This window comes from Barbus barbus, assembly GCF_936440315.1.
Source record: "Barbus barbus genome assembly, chromosome: 13".
Lineage (NCBI taxonomy): Eukaryota > Metazoa > Chordata > Actinopteri > Cypriniformes > Cyprinidae > Barbus > Barbus barbus.
In genome coordinates, this window is record NC_136741.1 from 26,735,433 (window position 1) to 26,756,529 (window position 21,097).

General features: G+C 37.1%; 1 protein-coding gene across 3 annotated transcripts in view; it reads right to left on the reverse strand.

Annotated features, from left to right (window-relative positions):
• LOC306879316 (rap1 GTPase-activating protein 1-like) overlaps positions 1 to 21,097 on the reverse strand; it is a 73,520-nt gene that overhangs the window by 35,937 nt on the left and 16,486 nt on the right. The window contains exons 1-2 of one of the 3 annotated variants that reach the window (XM_079432144.1): positions 4,296 to 4,438; positions 2,084 to 2,119 (exon numbers count right to left, since the gene is read on the reverse strand). In XM_079432144.1, the coding sequence (XP_079288270.1) occupies positions 2,084 to 2,119; positions 4,296 to 4,339 (80 nt within the window). In that variant the 5' untranslated portion in view covers positions 4,340 to 4,438. Of the gene's footprint in view, positions 1 to 2,083; positions 2,120 to 4,295; positions 4,439 to 21,097 lie in introns of those variants that run through there. The other 2 variants (XM_079432147.1, XM_079432146.1) reach the window with 2 other exon arrangements.

Genomic DNA, 21,097 nt, shown 5'->3' on the forward strand with positions numbered 1-21,097 from the left:
TCTCCCCAAGTAAGAAGGTTATACCTGCATACTCATTGCAGTTGACAGTTTCTCCAAAGTCTGCCAGTTAATTCCCCTCCGGGGTTTACCCACAGCCCTCGAAACAGCAAAGGCCCTCTTCCATAATCTCTTCCGCACCTTCGGCATCCTGGAAGATGTCGTCTCCGACCATGGGCCACAGTTTGTCTCCCGTGTCTGGAAGGCATTCTTCAAACTCCTCGATGTCACCGTCAGTCTCTCCTCAGGGTATCACCCCCAGACTAACGGCCAGACTGAGCGGAAGATTCAGGAAAATGGGCGATATCTCCGGGCCAACTTTCATGACAACCAGCACAGCTGGAACCGTTTCCTCCCGTGGGCCGAGTATGCACAAAATTCCCTCAAGCTAACCACCACCGGCCTCACCCCTTTCCAGTGCATACTCTGCTACCAACCCCCTCTGTTTCCCTGGACAGAAGAGCCCTCCGACGTTCCAGCTATCGACCAATGGTTCCGAGCGAGCGAGAGAGTTTGGGACTCAGCTCATGTCCAACTCCAGCAGGCAGTGCGGAGACAAAAGACCTATACAAAAAAGAACAATGTTGGTAACCAGAAAGTTGACGGTAGTCATTGACTTTTTTTTGCATAATATTAGAAGTCAATGGCTACCGTGAACTGTTTGGTTACCAACATTCTTCAAAATATCCTCTTTTGCGTTCAAAAACAGAGAAATTTATACAGGTTTAGAAAAATTGGAGGGTCAGTAAATGATGACAGAATTTTAATTTTTGTGTGAACTAGCCCTTTAATGTGAGGTATAATTTACGTAGATTATGTAACAGGATGTGTGACACACCAAAGTTTAATACTTAAGGGCAGGGGATTGTTAATACTATGAAAAAAACAACTTACAGTGCAAATAGATACATATTCAGTGTTTTCATATTCAAAGAATGTCTTTTGTTTCTTCCAATACATCTACAACAAAATTCGGATGTTTATCTGACAACAAACCTCAGGACGAGGGTACTTAATGCGTTTGCTTCATGTTTTATTCAACTAAAGCGAGCTGTTGAAACACTTACTGTCTGAGTTAAGGAGAAAAACAGAGAAAACAACTGTAAGAAATCAAGGGGGAAAAGAATAGCATAAAGATAGCTAGTTTTCACGTGTGCTGTTTCTCTTGGGTCTCTCTTCGCATTAGCATGCACTACAGCGCTCATCTGGGATGATACGCGTGGAGTGAAATCCAGGTCCCGCCATAATTACATTCCGCCATTCGCCCTCTCCCTTCACGTTCCCTCATCTCTCCAGACACATCCTGTTCACAGCCATTATGAACCCGCTTTACACATAACCAGCTCCCTCTGTAGTAATAATGCTGTCAGTCAAGCAGGCGTGAAACTTTCCACCAGCAGTATAGTGTGGGGGTGGCTGATGCAAAAGATATCGGAGAGTTTGCTTGTATTTGTGAGGTTACTGGATCCAACCTGCCCTTTTCAACTGCTCACACAAATCATACAGTAGTTGAAGTGACCTTTACAGTTATGGAATGTGATGACAAACTTTGTGCCTTGTGTCCAAACATGTGTGCAAAGGGAGGGGGTGGGGGGTACACTACACTGGGAAAAAACTATTATTAAAAGGATATTAAAAATCCTTAAAACAAGATACATTTACATATATGCCAATTAAATAGAAAAAAATTCAATAAATATTCTCTGAAAATAAGCATCTTTAATATTCAATTTTGCTTCTGAAGTACATTTATCATAATTTGCACAAGGATGTTTAGAGAAAACAACAACAAAAAATAAGACTTTTATTTGACCATTAATAAAAATGTGCTGCATTACATTCAATTTGGAATGCATGCATTCCCTACTTCCTACTTGGAAAAGTTGGAAAATCTTACTTAAATTTTGACTTAAATTCCCCTTTGTGTCTGTACCAAGATAATATTTTCAGTTTTCAAATGTTTTTTTTTTTAGGAAACGTTAGTGTAATTAATCCATAAATTGAATTATTAAAAATTTGTTTGCTAACATTAAATTATATTATATACTTTTAATGCTAACTACTTTCAAGAAAGTGAAGGACTTACCAAATATGTCTTGACCTGGAGAAGGTTTTGTCCACTCTGTGGAGAAAAGAAACATGGTATTTTTATAAAAACATAGATTTTTGAATATTTGCACATACAACCGAAAGCCATAGCCATTACACAAAAAGAGCGGTAATTGATTCTGGCAATCAATCTCCACACAGAGCCTGCTAAATGCTAAAAGCTAATAAATTCAATGCACTAGATGTGATAATGACTCAGCAAATCTCAACAGTTCTGCTCAACAAAAGCTGTAGAATTGTACGGAGGGCATTTGTGGTTTTGAGACGCTAATGAGAGAAGCAGCTTCTCTAACGTTTTTCTGAAGAGCAGCTGCAGCTTTGTTCTAAGAATATGCTGTGACGCTGCTTGATTTAAAAACAGCTCAGTCCTCAGATGTGTTCTGAATAAGACCTTTCATAAGACTCAATATCAAAATAGACAACGCTAAACACAATGGCAGTTTCGCATGAAAATGAAACCCCATTTTCCAGCCTAACGCAACTGGTGTCATCTCGTATCTTGTCACAAGATGGTTCTACAAACAAACCCATCTATTTGATTAAAAAAGCATGCATCATACAATATGAGTGACCTGAGCCAAGTGTTACGTGTATATTTTGTGAGAAAGTGTTGAACAAGAATCTATAACCCTGATCAAATCCTTCATCAAAAAAATTTAGACCAAAAGTTACTGTTTTAAGGCCAGATGCATCTGGAAATCACCATCTACTGCCTTTGCTGTAAATGTCAGACCTCCACTGTCAATCATAGCACGAGTGTGTCCTCCAACCTTCTGCTGAGTGCAAGGGAAAAGTGTGACTGTTGTGTCAACAAAATAAGTTAACACTTCAGGTAGAGCATAGAGTAACAAATACTTCCATAGCCTTGACAGAAAGGACTAACAGTGACTTTGATCATTTATTAGCTGCTGGAGCTTACAGTCTTTCAGATTCAGTTTGAATAATGAAGCAGGGCTGTCAACTGATTAAATTGTAATTTTAATTACATTACTACATGCATGTTATTTAATCAACGGGTATTACATTTCTATGCTTGTATGACCTACTGCAGAAGTGCAAGTCAGAAGGATGCACTTTTGTAATATTTTTTTTTTTTCTAATTTCTGGAATAGATCCAAGCTGTACAAGTTTGTTTCCTCATCGGAAATGTAGCATTATTATTACTTGCTCATCAATGGATCCTCTGCAGTGAATTTGTGCTGTCAGAATGAGACTCTAACAGCTGATAAAACATCACATTAATCCACAAGTAATCTACACGACTCCAGTCAATCAAATAATACACAGTGAACCGAAAAGCTGTGTGTTTGCAAGAAACAAATCCATCTTATAAAGCAAGTGATTATTACTCCAAATCTGTTCTGATTAAAAAAAAAAAAAAACAATTACATCTTGGTTGGCCTGAGGGTAAATAAAAAAAAAAAAAAAACATTTTTGGGTGAAATATCATTAAACCGGATTTATACAGATATAAACCCCTGATATTTTCTTCAGAAAATGTAACAACTAGTTACAAACTTATATGACATTTGATAAAATTTTATAATACCATTGGTGAAAAAAGCATTTAAATATTTGTCCCATGCACAATTTTCAGTCATATGCAATTTTGTATTTATTTTTTTATTAAAAAAATCAAATCAAACGGTATTTGACATAAATAAACCACTCAGTCTATACAACTGCTCTGTAAATACCACATGAGTTCAGCAGTAAATATCGAAGCCCAGCCGCTGAATGTACAAACAAGGCCTATAAACCACCACATGAGGGATCAGTGTGTGTTTGGATGAGCATGTGTCAGTAAACACGCTGGATCAAACAGAACCAGTTTCAGAACGTTTATGCAATCCAAATTACAAACCTGTTAGACCTGACGATGTGGGTAAAAAGCCAAAGAGCAACAGATTCATCACAATACACAATGTCATTATGGTTGATGTAGTTCAATAATCTTTCACTTTAACACAAAAGTATTTCAAACTGTCACAGTGTCACAAATTACTACATGACTCATGTTTCCATTGGCCCTTTTAGTCAGAAAAACACATCTGAGCAAATTCTGACATCATCTTACCATCAAACCATCAGCAGTTCAACTGAACCGTTTTAACCAAGCAAGCATAACAGAGTCAAATGGCAAAATGTGCAAGTATAACAATTCACAAATCCTCAGTAGTGTGTCTTACCCCCCATATGCTCCAAAAGTGAAGCTCCTCTTTCTGTGAGACATACTTCTGCTTTCACTCTTAATCTCCCACTCTAACAGTTTCTTCTCCTCTGTCTCTGTCTCTCTATGACAGAGGGTACTGGTTTTGTGCCTCTGTCTCAGTGTGTGAGATTGTGTCCCTCCTTCTCTGCCTCCCATCCCTCCGTTCTTCCCTCCCTTTCACTACCTGAGGCGGAGGATCCACAACTATGAGCAGGTGCTTGTCTTTCAAATGACTTCTTTACTTTGAGACACACGCACACGGGTCAGCAACTAACATGGATGTCCAAATGAAAATGAAAAGATGAAAAGACTAGTTTAAAATGTAACCCAACCTTATGAGAAGTCATACAAATCTTTACAACTTAAACTATCTAACCATGAGTAAAAAAAAACAAAAAACAAAAACAACAAAAATAAAAAAATTTATTTCTTAATTTAAATTTTTTGGTAATTATTTACTTTTAACAATCAGAGTATGAGCACGTGTAATTAAAAAAATCCTCCATTAGAAGCTCAGGATGGTTACACACTGACATTTTTGTTCACACACACACACACACACACACACACACAAATAAAAATGACTTCAATGTGTCTAATTCAGACATGCAAAACAAGAGGTGTATTGAAGTTACTGTATGTATAAAATACACTTCAAGTGATTGATTGTGATTTTTTTGTGGTCATATTGAACAGTTTGTACAAAAGGAAATATTAATATATTCTGCATGCTGCTCAACACGGAATATAAAGCTCTAACATAATAAAATACTCCCACTGGTGCTGTACAACTGATGAATTTAACAGCATGATATATTACATTCAATAAACTCATAATAAACGTACTAGAATATTTTCAGTTAAAACTTAATTGAGAACCAGCGGTACTATTTCCTCAGGCAGATCTCTTAAAGACAAACATATATGTGACCCTGGACCACAAAACCAGTCTTAAGTGTCAATTTTTCAAAATTGAGATGTATACATCATCTTAAAGCTGAATAAATAAGCTTTCCATTGATGTATGGTTTGTTAGGATCGGACAATATTTGGCCGAGATACTACTATTTGAAAATCTGGAATCTGAGGGTGCAAAAAAATCTAATATTGAAAAAAATTGCCTTTAAAGTTGTCCAAATGAAGTTCTTAGCAAAGCATATTACTGATCAAAAATTAAGTTTTTATATATTTACGGTAAGAAATTTACAAAATATCTTCATGGAACATGAACTTTACTTAATATCCTAATGATTTTTGGCATAGTGACCCATACAATGTATTTTGGCTACTGCTACAAATATACCCCAGCGACTTAAGACTCTTTCTCTCAGTTAGTTGTTAAACAATCATTATTTTTTATTTAACCAGCAGTGAATGGGTGCAAGTTAACAAATGCATCATTAAAGCATTTAAACTTTAAACAGTCATTTCTGGGCAAAATACATAATGCTTCCTCCAGTGAAAAAGTTCCTTCCCTGTTGTACTCTCACATCAAAAACCATCAACATAATTGTTTAGAACGGTTTTGATTGCTCCATCTGTTCATATTTCTCTCCTGATTCAGACAAGATGGCTTTTACACTGGGGATATTATAGACAGTTAAAAATATTCTAATGATGGCTTTTTTACTTATAAACACTCATCTTTTCGCTTAACATTAACATTGACATTAATTGATGGACTGGAGTTGTGTGGAATACTTGTGGATTACTGTGATGATTTTATCAGCTGTTTGGACTCTCATTCTGACGGCACCCATTCACTGCAGAGGATCCATTGGTGAACAAGTGATGTAATGTTACATACATTTCTCCAAAACTTGTAAAATACATAGCACTACCCAATTCCCTGTTCCAGATGAGCTAGCCTCAAGTCAGAGCCTTAAAATAAGTCAAAAACAAACAAAAGTGACACAAGGACTCGGACTCGTAATCCAAAGGTTGTGGGTTCGAGTCTCGGGCCGGCAGGGATTGTAGATGGGGGGAGTGAATGTCCAGCGCTCTCTCCACCCTCAATACCACGACTGAGGTGCCCTTGAGCAAGGCACCGAACCCCCAACTGCTCCCCGGGCGCCGCAGCATAAATGCTGCCCACTGCTCCGGGTGTGTGTTCACGGTGTGTGTGTGTTCACTGCTGTGTGTGTGCACGTTGGATGGGTTAAATGCAGAGCACGAATTCTGAGTATGGGTCACCATACTTGGCAGTATGTCACTTCACTTCACTTCACTTTACATGAACATACTTGTCTCCAGATTTAATCAATTAAAACTTCATAAACATCCTCACCATTTTGACCTACTCATACTCCCTCTCTCTTATTCTCTCTCTCGATTGTCCTCTGTGGGGACACGATTGTCCTCTGTGGTAGAAACAGGACTATTTACTCTGGTTAATTTGTGAACAGCTGATATGGCAAGGGCAGCAGGAGATTAATTAGTCTGTAACAGCCCGTCACATACACGCACAATTAAAAGCAGGTCAAAAAAGTCAAAAGCATCTACAAGAAAAAGTAATACAGCAGTGTCCTTTAAGAAGCCAAACAGCATGGCGCCTGAACGCTGAGATGTTCAGACACACACGCTCAATAATAACAGAATAAATCACTGACAAGTACAGTAAAGAAATTCAATTTAAGGGAAATTAAAAATGCCCTTTCCACTTTAACATAAAAGACATCAACTTATTTAAATTACTGCAAGTTGTACAGTATTTCCTGCAATAAGGTCTAAATGAAGTCTAAGTGGTTTCTGTTCAATTTAAGGGAGTAGGTTAACTGAATTCAGGCCAGGCCAGTAAAGTTCCTGAAAAGCTAAAAGCGTAAAGCAGAAATGTGGCAGAAAAGCACTGTGGATTAGCGCTGCCACCATGTGGTTCTATACTCCCAATGCACATCCCATAATTCAACACTACAGTACCACAAATAACAACAATGATCAATCAAACTCTTAAGATGAAACATTGCTTATTTTCCATAAGTTAACCAAACATGCTCCAGCCTACTCAAGCTAAGACTCACACGATGAAAGAACTTCTGTGAAACAGGACAAAGCACCATAAAAAGATCATAAAAGTAGTGTATTATATTCTGAAGTCATATTTGTCATTTTGTCTATATTTGATTCTCAAGCACAATCATGCACAATCAAACCTGGTGAATTTGGATTTAAAGGGCCTCTAAAGTTGTATTTACTACTAGAAAACTCTTGATACCCCTGTTCCTGAGTTGGGTGGGCCATAAACATCAGCAACATTGCCTTGTCTTGTTGTGAACGTCTTGCACATTTACATATATAAATAATTAACTGATGCATATTGTATGTTTAATATACAGCATGTATGTGACTGAAATTCCAAAATTGTCAGGAAGCTGCCTATTTAAAACGATGAAAGTACATAGTAGAGCAAGTAAGCATCTTCCATGATTCATTAACAAAGCACCTGATTGACAAACTCTTAATTATGATTTCAGAAGTGGAAAGTAGGAAATGTTCAATAACACGTGAAGGCAGCATAAATGTCATTAGTTATTGCATGTCATGTGACCAACCTGTTACGAGCCATAGATGAAGTCTTGCATTAATGAAGAGCAGCCTCAACATTCTGCTAAATATCTCTTTTTGTATTCCACGGAGGAAAGAACAGGCTTGGAATGACATGGTCAGAATTTATATAAAATGCTCACACCAAAGTACAAAGCACATATGGTTATGATACTCAGGTGTAATCACATTTACCATTGTTCTGTGAAATTCTGGGGGCGAAATCTAATCTTGTCAACAGGAATCAGCGCAAAAAAGTTGCTTGTGTTCAAGTTGGTCACGCAAATTCACCGTGTCGACCAGCAGAAAGTTGCCTGGTTTAAAAGCCACTTCTTTGTGAGAGGTGATTCATGTAATGCTACACTACTGACTTCTTTCGCCCACAAAATTTTGCTAAAAAAGGTGACCGCACTTTTACGATAAAGAACAGTCTCCTGGGTAGAGCTAATAAAAGGCGGTTTTATGGCAGCGTACCTTCAGCTCAATGTCAGGTGTGGTTACCTGGCAACACGTATCTCTGTCTGCTGCGAGATCCAATGTTGTCTATTGTCTCTTTCAGCACTTTGATAGCGGCGGACATTGGAGGGCACAAGTAGACAAATGATCAGGCAACCACAATAGAATACACTGCAGTCCGCGTTTCTTTTCTAAGAACGCATGTTATTTACCAAGTGCGGCATGAACGACAACTGCATGTGTTCTCTACAGAAACCCATCAATTTACATCTGAAGTCTGCTGGGAAGAAGAGCCCAGTACACAAGTTTTCACAAAGCGCTTATAGGAGAAACAGACTGAGAGCAGGCAATGCTGGGAGTCCAATCAAATAACCTCCATCTGAGCAAGGTTCTGGCATTTCTCTTCCTGCAATGCTTTTAAAACAACAACAGACAATATTTTAGTTTATTATTAAGGTATTAGCTGAAAAATATATTGAAAAACATTTATTGAGTACTTTTTTGTACAAAGTATTATAAAGAGCATTTAAAATGTATTTATATGGAACAAATGTATTGCTCTAAAGCAGCTTTATACAGAAAATAATTTTTATAATATTTTTTTTTACAAGTGGATTGCAATATAAAGTAAACTGTGACATATTATACCCAAAAATTCTTCATACAATGGACTACCATTAAAAGTGATAAAAAAAAAAAACTGGGACCAAAAATTATTCAGACACTTTGACCTGACCTTTCTTGCTTAAGTGTTTCTTCTTTAATTGCTAATGCGCCCTTTTTACACCACAGTCTGAACAAAATTAAGCATTGCTTGGTAATTGGTTGACCTAATTTAATTCATTTGTGAGACAGTCTAACAGAAGCATGGCATTATCAAGATTTATTTGTTCTGACACAGTTTAACTCTGAGTTCTTGTCATATTTTATTACTATTTTCTAAACTATAGCAAATAAACTGTGATGATGTGAGAAATGTTGAAGGTGTCTGAATAAATTTTGGTTTGACTGTATAATGTAAATAGCAATGAAAATGAACATGTAAAATTAAATTAAAATATTTTATACTGCATTAATAAATAAAACGCATTAACACTTTTTTCATAACTAAAAATGTATTTTGTAAATAAATAATAATACATAATTATTTAATAAATAATTCCCCAAACTGATAGTTATTGTAATATTATTTATATACTATTATAGTATTTAATTTCGATTTTTTTATTTATTTTGTTATTATCTTTTATATATTTATTAGTTAGTTTTTTCTATTCAGCTTTAATTTTAAATTTTGATAATTTACATTTTGTTTGTTATATTTCAGTTTGGGTTTTAGGAATTTTAGTAAATTTAGTTAGTTGCCAAGGCAACATTTTTCATTTTCATTTCATTTTCATCTTCAACTAATATTCATATTTTATTCCAGATTTATTTTAATTACCAAAATGAGTTTCAGAAAACGATTACACTGCTCTCAGACCTCAGTTTGGAAACACTACTAAACATTAACAGACACTAGAATAGCAAGTCAAATCACTAATAACACCCAAACAATGAAACAACAGCACTCTAAAACGCTCAGAACACTCACAACACCTTAGGAAAGCAATGGTGAGTTTAGTCCTCTAGTTCATTCTGCAAAGCACCCAGAGTCAGTGACATTGTGGATTGTGAAGTTCCTCCACATTTTGGGAATTTGCACATTCTTATATCGCCACAGCTCGTCTGCTCTCTGTGTGCTTAGATCTGCTCTTCAGTGTGATCTTCAAAGCCTGCGGCACCGTTTCATGGCTTACTGCTCGGGTTGACCGATCTCAGCCAGCGTGTGTTGTTCTATCTGACCGATCTCTCCCCCCCACTGCGTGTCTGACCTCCAGATGAGCGAGCACTGCCGGCAGACCGAAGCTGCTTGAGACATCACAGTCGAGCAGAGCGAGTGCGAGCGAGAGGGAAAAAGAGATAAGAATGTGTAACAAAGAATTTGTGAAATGCTGTGTGCATGTGTGTGTCTGGGTGAAATCTGCAGTAAATGAGACTAGGTCTGGCCTCAGACAATGACCCTCTTCAACCGAACAGAATCACCATGACTGAGTACTTTCTATGCAACCTAAGTGAACCTGTCTGCATAAATGCATTTCAAATAGACAGACAGGAGGGTTCTAGAGATACTGCAGAGAAAAGTCGTGAGCTATTTTGAAGACTTTTCAGTTATATTTCATTTAAATATGCAGATGTTTCTTTACAGATGGAGACAATTTATCTATAAAATTAATGCAAACAGCATAGCTCAGCTCATTTGGTCTTGGAAGAATTTGATGAGAAATATTGGAGTTTATCATTTTGAAATATTTAACTTTTGTTTGCAGACGTTCCTGCCGGAAAGAATAATCACAAATATGATCTCTTCGGTATCTTCGGTGGTGGTTGAGGAGATTCCCCCCCTTCTATGTAAAGCGCTTTGAGTACCCAGAAAAGCGCTATATAAATATAACAAAATATTATTATTAAAATTATTTATTATAATTATCTGAACTGTTTCTCCTAGACAGCAAGCCGTTTCAAAGAAATGCAAATGAGCCCTTTTGTGTCTTCGGTCTCCTTATCGCTTTTTCTATTGAGAGAAAGAGCAGTGTCTCAAAGCGTGCTCAGAAAAGTCAGAGATTTCAATGTGAAGTCAAATATTTCTCATCAACCTCTTATTTTATTTACCCTGCAACTTTAGAGACAAAGTTGATTCTTAAAAGAAGCAAAACTGAGAACTCTTGGCAAATATGAGCATTTGTTTTCTCTAAATTTATTAGAAAGTAGAAATAAATGGAATTACAAGCATATTTTTAGGCAAAAGTCTCCATCTATTACTGTCTAAGAAGGACAATCTGACATTTCTACATTCTTAAAAATAAAAGTTCTTTATTGGCATATGTGGTTTCATGAGAACCTTTAACATTCATGGAATCTTTCCATTCCACAAAACATTCCTTATAGTGGAAAAAGGTTCTTTAAATGTTTCAAATCTACTAAATGGTTCTTTGGAGAAACAAAACTGTTCTTTTAAGGCACTGATGAGAAACCCCCCTCTTGGAACCTACAGGGTTAGTTTAAAAGAGATAAAACAAGAAAAGCATTATAGGCACTTATGAAAATGGAAGGAGACAGAGGGAAAGAAAGAGTTAAAGGACCATGAAGCAAGCATCTTGTCATGATTGTGTTGGCACATCCGCGCCTGGCTCCTGGTCTGCAATGCAGTGTCACCAAATGGCCAAAATGCCAGTGTTGCTGTGGCAGAAACAGAGCCTGCCAGGGTTATCAGCATTTCTCCTCTCCACCAATGCACATTTTCTCTAAAATATGGACTAAATGTGATCCTTATACGCACATACCTGTACAGCATCACAGTGACTTTTGGAAAAATATATTGTTGTTTTTAACACTTTCAACATCTTGCTCCAACGCTGACTTCTGTTCTAATACAATGACATATGGGTAATGTTTCCATTCGTCTTACTAAACACACTCCAAATGGGGCGAGAATGACTTGAGGGTTTCATTTTTGAAACTTTCAGATGGCTAGGCATCTGTCCGTTTTTGGGAGTTTGCACTGGGACTATTGTGACACAGTGAACAAATGTATTTCACACGCTTTTCATATTTGAGCCAGAAATCGTGAACTTCTACCAGTCAGTCTGTTAAGTCCGAAACTAATGTTTTTATTTTTCTTTAAACCAACTGATAAAAATCTGTTCACAAGTCTGAAAAAGTGTCAAAAGTAAAAAGGGGTAAGCTACAAGCATGAACTGTTATACTAACCTTGCAGTATAAAGCTGTCTCTTGGGAGTGCTCAAGCATTCAAGCTGGCACAGAGCACAACAAGACGGCACTGCCATTTGTCAGTAGTTAACAGTTATCAGAGAGAAAAAATGTAACCCTATGTCCTTCTGGACCATTAACCGTTTTAAGCTGCTTGGATCATGTTTTTAAAGGAATAATCTATGGGACGCTGTGCTTTACTGTGATTTTACCACACTTATGGCATAGTGTTGCGCTTTAAACTCCCTTGAACATAGTTAAATCACTGTAATAAAAAACATGGTTGTCTTAATGTTATTATAAAACAGCATGGCTAGCATTATGATAAAAGACAAAAAAAAAATTAATTTTTCTGGTCAGCCATGGTAATCAATAGTGCATGAAAATAAAAATAAATATTTTTTGTATTTCAAAATCCTATTTTAGAGCTACAACTGTACCTTTCCATTTTTGTGTCTACACTTTAATTTTTCAGCACTTTCAGGGTGACAAAAAAAGCATCATTGGCAAGAGTATGTGACAGTGCAAATCAGACTGTTGGCAAACAGAAAGCTGAGCAGCATATGAAATGATCAGAGTAAACAGCGTAAACAATGGGATGTCTGATTGAAATGATTGTGCCTGATTGTACACATACTGATTCAAGAGGTAGGGGTTTGCATGGGGTTTCAGAGGGGGGCGGGGTGATTTGAGTTCAGGGCTCTCACAGCCTGGGGGAAAAAGCTGTTGAGCAGTCTGGCGGAGCGGGCTCTGATGCTCCGGTACCGTCTTCCTGATGGTAGGAGCTGGAAGAGACTGTGGGAGGGATGGGTGGAGTCCTTCAGGATGCTGTTGGTTTTGCTGGAGCATCGTGTAAGGAAAATGTCCAGGATGGAGGGGAGAGGGGCATCGATGATCTTTGCAGCTGTGTTCACGGTCCGCTGGAGGGTCTTGCGGTCAGCAGCACTGCAGTTCCCGTACCAGACAGTGATGCAGCTGGTCAGCACACTCTCAATGGTGCCTCTGTAGAATGTGGTGAGGATGGGTGGAGGGAGACTTACTCTTTTCAGCCGGCGGAGAAAGTGTAGGCGCTGTTGTGCCTTTTTGGAGAGTGACATGGTGTTGGTGGTCCAGGTGAGATCCTCTGTGATGTGCACCCCCAGGAATTTAGTGCTGCTGACTCTCTCCACAGTCGAGCTGTCGATGATCAGTGGGGGGTGGTCAACGGAGTTTCTCCTGAAGTCCATCACAACCTCCTTTGTCTTCTCCACATTGAGGGACAGATTGTTAGAATAAGAGTGGTTGAGTGCATCGGGGTGGGATGTGTCACCATCACAGGCCTGTGGCGGGGGCTTGTAGTCAGTGATGGTCTGAATGGCTTGCCACAGGCTCCGTGTGTCTCTGCTGTCTGTGAAGTGACTGTTGATTTTTTGAGCATATGACTGTTTTGCATTTTTAATGCCACAGGACAGATTGGCTCTTGCTGTTTTGAGGGCTGCTTTATCTCCTGATCTGAATGCTTCATCTCTGGTCTTTAGCAGCCCAAGAACCTCTGCTGTCATCCATGGCTTCTGGTTGGCACGTGTGGTGATGGTCTTGGTGACTGTCACATCATCAGTGCACTTTTTGATGTAAGCAGTCACAGTTTCAGTTTACTCATGCAGGTCTGTGTGGTTGTTGTAGGTGGCTGCCTCTTTAAACATGTTCCAATAATTAAGCAAATGTACTGTACTTGTAGACTTGTAACACAAACCCATACTTAATTATAATTGAAAACAAATGTAAAAACCTCCATGTTACCCCTGAGATTTCCTTAACATCATAACCAGTGTTATAATCACACAACATGACTCTGGTAAATGAATATATACAATATAAACAATATGGATATAACCAGGGATCGAATTGAGGGGGGATGCGGGGGGAGGGCATCCCCCTGGAAGAAAAAAAATGACAAAAAGCATCCCCTCTGCAAAATTACCATCCCCCCTTACCATCCCCTTTGGATTATTAATTTTGTGCATTACGTAAAACTTATCATGCACATGAAAAATTCTCTACTTATGATCATTTAAGAACTAAATAACGGCGATTGCCAGTCAGAACTCGGTACTGTAGCAAGCTGCTCACAAGTGGAAGCAATTTCGTAATTTTTCACGCAAAATGGTTCAAGCGCAACTTTTGAAGTTCTTTAAAAAGAAGACAACAGAAGGTATGATTTTTCCTTGATTAGAATTTAAAGACATTCTCCTGACATAATGTACTGTATGTGTGACTGAGGGACTGAGAGACGATAGGAGAGCTGACATTATCCAACTTTGAAGAAAAAAAAAAACATCTCGAGAGTCCAAAAGCATTCACTGCACGATGAAGCCCATTAGAATAGTTAGAACGCCCTTATAATTCCAGCAATGAAACAAAATTTTACATTTTTATATTCATTGCACAAGCAATGTACTTTTATGCATATCAGCGCATGTGCGCGAGGCCGCAAGTACAAATGTGCTATTAGTTTTATACAACAGTGCAGAGCAACACGGTGTTTCATTCCGTGAATGAAATCAGTTTTTGAACGAATCGTTTAATATGAATGATTCAGTACGTCATTTATTAAAACAGGGACTTGCTGCCACCTACTGGCAGTTTTATTGTCATTTATTTATCCATGACGGACCTAAACAGCTAAATATTGTTTAATTATCAATATTGACCTAAATTCCAAATTTCAGGCCCTAGAAGGAAAAAAAAAAACGTATAAATAATAGTTCATTTAATAAGGCAATTTTTTTTCATTAAATAGAAACCTTTTTAAAAATGAGACCAATTTTGCAATCATTGTGTAAACGAGAAGTGGTCCAAGAGAGGTGCAAACAGAGTCCGAACGGCAAGGCAAGGGGTTAATCCAGGAAACACGGGCAAGAATCGAAACACTAGAAAACACACAAGGCAAGGCAAGACTAAAACAACAAAGAGGGTTCCGTATCGCAGCTAAAACTAGGAGTTATAAATGCAGAACAATACCGGAACTAAACAGAAAAACACAGAATGGCTCGGTAAGGCAGCTAACACTAGGGGAGTGCTATACGCAGAACAATACTCGGCCGTCAGGGAGAGAAAGTCCAAGGCTTATAAAGAGTGTGAGATAGTGTGTGATCATTTTCAGGTGTGAGCGTGATTAGTGGAATTAGCTGTGTGTGTCGTCAGTGCAATGGATGATGGGAAATGCAGTCCAGTGTGATGTGTGGTGTGAGAGTCAATATGATGGTGAGGTGACCTCTTTTGGCAGTCGGACAGAAGGCCACGAACCGGATTTGTGACAACTGTGCCTTTCGGAACTTTACTGTAAAGAAATAGCAACATTGTAGGTTACAGTAGGGTAAACACCTATTAAGCTCACGTATTATGCACATTTCCATTTTTGAGATCAGATTATAAAAACAAAAAATTATTTATTATCCTACTTGATGTCTTAACCAATTGATGTTTGTTACTATATACCTCCTATAATTTCAAGTCAATCAGATCATTGGACACTGATATATGAGTCTCCATGTGTTCACACTTGGAGATTTCATTTTATTTTAAGGTGAACTTAAAGGGTGCAATACTATGAAAATCACACAGCTTCAGTGTGACATCAATAAGAAAAAGTAGAATTTCATAGATATTGTTAATAATAGTTGTTCATATTAAAATATGTATGAACTTAATACTTGACCTAGACTATTTATTTAGCAAAATCCTGTCATTTTAATAAATATTACATTAAATATATTAAAAATTGTTGCTGCTCCAATTAAGCTCACTGTGCTCTCTTTAAGCGCTTCCACATTGAATGTCTATGTAAATACGTCATAAACAGACTTTACATATAAACTGATGGTTGTCACTTTAAGTTAAGTTAATGGATTTTCTATGGAATCAGTCAACTCAAATCTGCAGACTGGCTCTGATCTTTGGGAACTAGCATCAGCTTCTCCAGACTGTCAATCTGTGGAACATTGGGGCAAAAATTGTGTAGTGTATTCCAGTCTTAAGAGACTTTAGATAAGTTAACAACCATTTTAAAAGAGGTTTCATAATGAGGCTAGTTTCTATGTTCATCCCCATGAATGAAATGTTTTATTGGTTTGTTTTATTTGATTTATTATTTGTTACTGAGCTGAAAGTGGACTAGTATAAATGTTGCAGTGTGCTTAGATGACACTTCATTATGAATATATAACTGATCGACTTGAATGCCTTGTTGCTTGATTTTAGTGTTCTGTTTTTGTGATTGATTTTGTACCTTCAAAATATGGTAACACTTTATTTTAAGGTGTCCATAATACAGAGTAATTACCTAGTTAAGTACTTAGTAGTAGCCGTTGTACTTACATGCAATAAAATGTACTTACCATGTAACTAAGTTATGGAACAGCCTGTACTTACAGTTTGTAATAATATAGATGTAATAGGCAGCTACTGTTACACATGTAACAAACCGAGTCTGTTACACAGCAACTTGTGTAACCAAAAGATTGTTACATGTGTTGCAGACATTATACAATGCAACTACAAATGTAAGTACACAGGCATAAGCTACTTAAAATAAAGTGTATCAAGATTGTACTTAAGTGTACTTCAAGTGTATCTATACTGTACACCTTATCCAGCTGCACCTTAGTTTGATTTAACTCACCAGTACACAGCTTAAATACATGTAATACCTTTCTAATTACATTAAAATGACAGAATATTATACAGGCATAAGATACTTAAAATAGTGTATCAAGATTGTACTTAAGTGTACTAGTAGCTGTGTAACAGACTCTGTTTGTTACATATGTGTAACAGCAGCTGCCTATTACATATACATAATTACAAACTGTAATTACAGGCTGTTCCATAACTTAGTTACATGATAAGTACATTTTGTTACATGTAAGTACAATGGCTACTACTAAGTACTTAATTAGGTAATTACTCTGTATTTTGACACCTTATAATAAAGTGTTACCATATATATTATTACAATTATTCTTTAAAAATTTCCCTTAAAATAAACAAAAATGTTTAATAAAACATGATGTGCGAAAACTATATGGCATCAGACTGGAACATAAGTGCTGCTAGCAGACGAAAACAGATTCTGCATCCATGCAGCGGGGGAAAATGTCACATGTAGGCGAAAAGAAAAGTTTCCAGTCTACTGCTGGTTTATTTATGAAGCCCAAAAGGGGGGACATCTCGAGGAAAGGGAGCATGATAGAGCTCACTATGACGGCATGATAAGAAGAAGAGAATCCAGACCAATTTAATATTCCCTCTGTGAAGATGTGTTGGCCAAAGCCTGAGCCACCAGATGACAAGAGCCAGCTGTGATTAAAAAACAAACCTCGTCTTAATTGGTGCATCTGTCAAAAAATACAGGTCATATTTCACCACAAATTATATTCTGCATAAAGAAACCAAAGCCTTGCTCTGTGGCATTATAATTTTGAAATGACAATTAAACAGAATTCTCAACAATTTTCATTACTGTTACAGAATAAAACAAAAGCATTATTTGTATAAAATAATGCTATATAAGTATATAGTACACACAATTTGAAATGGTACATTTTGTAAATATGCATCATGGTCATATTTTACCATGCATTGAAAATTTTCTTCATTTAAATTTTAAAAATGTGTATGGCTAAGACAATATTTCAATTTTGCATTACAATAATGACAATGAGCTTAACCTGTTAAAATTAAAGTGCATGAAAAATATAAATAATACAAATATATATATATAAATGTTTGCTTCTGATTTTGGGGTGAAATAGGATGTGGACACACACAAGGTTCCATAGAGAAGCTCGCTTTTCTACTATAATTGCAAAACATCTCACATTTTTCACAGTACAAACCATTTTGATGATTTTTTGCTCTGCCGTTCTGCTCTACATCCTGCAGGTCCTCAGGGATTGTCCAAGCAGCAGGAGTAAATCAGTTGGCCAAGTGCCGAGGCAATTTCTCAGATCGGGAAAACAACTAAACTACTGCCTCATTTCTAATGTCCACAAGTCAACAGTTCAATGGATTTACTAACACAGTCAGCGGGATATTCATATTTCAAAACCAAAGGAACCTCTGCGAGTGAGGAAATGATTTTACTTTTTTCATAGAACACGAAAGCAGATATTTAGCGGAACATCTATGAAATGAAAAGGTGTTTCTTCTATAGGAACACCAATCACAGATATAAACGTTAAATGTGGGACTAAAATGAATTGGGTCTAATTATGACTCTTGCACTGTTTTCCAAGCTTTCCAAAACCATCCAATAGCTTTGAATGAGTAAAGTTAAAAATTTAAGTCATCATTAAGTCGTTATCATTTTGGAGCTTAATGGTCACAGTCACCATTCATTTTCACAGTATGAAGGCAATGCTAACCAAAAAACTAATTAAATGCCAATGAATTTGGACTTTTATTTACAGATATGACCATCATTCTTGCTACAATTCAATAGTATACTCTACACAGCATATCAGACGACTTTAAATCTCATTCTCAGACCCACAGGGATTAATTAAATTGTGATGGGTCTTAGCCCAAGCGCACATCAGGCTGTTCGTCTGAGTGGAGGGGAATAATATCTCCTTGCAGCCTCAGTAAAATGGTAAGCAACGTGAACAGACCTCATGAATATCAATTATGCATTAAGCGGAACTGTGGTAAATTAGTAGGCTGGTCTATTGTGGAGGCAATGGGAGCATGCAGACTCTTGCATATTCATACCGGTTCACCGGAGTCGACTAAACTTGGATATTTGCTTGAAAAACAAACCAATGTTGAAATTGATTCATGCATGCACTGGTGGTTAATTCTTATAATGGTTACCAAAGTAACTCCATTAGACAGCAATCTGCATATCTGCTTGTTTAATTACCAAAAGACCATTAGTAGGACGCCATTATCATTCCCACGGGTTAAAAAAGGAACTTTGTGATGTGAAATTGGATAATGAACCACATTCCATGTCGAAAATGTGCTATATTACAATTAAGGACTTCCCCTCAGAACAACAGGTTTGAAATGCTAATTGGTTGTATTTATAAATGCATAAATTGAATTTGCAGCATTTTTTTCCTGAATCATCTCAAGGCAATTAAGATGATGATGACTGTAATCTGTTTTCTGTGGAAGGGTCGCTGTCTCTATTAATAGGTGCTGTTGTTGTGTAAGCACTGTTCACGTCTAATTAGTGTCTAATGGAAGTTCACTTATGATCTGTGTTTCTGTGGGGGGTGGATGAACATCAGGGAAAAAAAATAAACAAATCAGATGTCAAATACATATATATAGAAACCTGTTTCCGCCACTGAATAAAAAAAAATATATATCTCACAATTCTGAGGTGGAAAAAAGTCAGAATAAGAGAAAAAGTCACAATAACCTTTTTTAATTATTTTATTTAGTGGCTTCCATACATATATCTATGTATGGAAATTAGTCACAAAATCCACACTTTTGATCTGAATTTCTTTGAGTTACAGATCTTCTGAGTTACTTCTTCAATGACACAGAAAAAAACTACCAGCCTAACTAATAAAGATCAAACATTATTAAACACTTCCAAATGAACAGTCTATAATAAAATAAGAACAAATAGGCTACACAAATCAGAAGCATAGATAATTACAATAGAACAAATTTACAAATAAAATTAGGCTTAACATTAGTTGTCACAAATCCTGTCCATGGCCTTCCGTTCACTTGCCACCAGAGGTCGCCCTCCCATTATATTGACTCTCACATGACACAGACTGTTACATGTCACCCCGGACTACATTTCCCATGTTCCATTTCTCTGATTACCTTCTCACCTGCAGCCAATTGCACACACTATAAAGATCAGTCTCAAACCACCATTCAATACCGAGTATCGCTCTCCTAGTGATAGCACTTTACGGAGCCAGTTTATTGTCAGAGTTTTGTCTAGTTCCTTGCTCTAGTCCAGTTTAGTTACTTCTAATTTTGCCTGACTGTCTGTTTCCTGATCACCTGCCTGTCCTGGATTGCTCTCGTCTTGTCGTTTGGACCGTACTTGGATTATCGCCTGTCTGCGGATTATTCGTTTGCCTCTTCCTTTGGATTACGTTCGCCATCAATCGACCCACACCTGTTTACTTGAGTACTCTTCTGTCTTGCCCTTTATATACCGGTTTGCCATTTGCCTTGCCTGTGTTGACCATGTTTAATAATAAAGTTTTGCAAATGGATCTGCACGCTTCTCGCTTCAGTTACTCTGTAACAGTAGTATTCAGGTACAGAAATGTCATAATTAAGTAATATAAGACTTCACTGTGTAAATTAAATACAGATTAAGCTTTGTTAAAGCTGTGTTTTGTTTGATTAACATAAATGGCAGACATTATAGGCTGCTGTCACTTTAAGACTGACTGCACAGATTCTGTGTTTGGGGTCAGTAAGACTTTTTTTTTTTTTTTTTGAAAGAAGTTTTGTATGCTAACAAGGCTGCATTTATTCAATATTAAGATACAAAAACATGAATATTGTGAAATACTACTATTGCAATTTAAAATAACTGTTCAATATATTTTAAAATGTTATTTATTCCGGTAATGCAAAGCTGAATTTTTAAAGCTGAATATCATTATATATATTCAAGCTTCAGTGTCACATGATCCTTCAGAAATCATTCTAATATGCTGATTTGCTGTTCAAGGAACATTTCTTATCGCCATCAATGTTGAAAACATTGCTGTATGTACATCCTTCACAAGTCTTTATTTGACTACACAATTCTCACTACGCTACACAAGAAAGACTGCAGAAAGACAGCACTGTCGGTTGTCCAGAGCCTCCATTAATTTGATCAATGATTCAATCACACCACTTCCTGGATGTAGGAGTACGAGTGTGTGCCTTCCTGTAATGAAAGCCCTGCATCGACGGTGTTTTAGAGAGAGCAGACAGGTTCAGAAAGCTCATAAGACT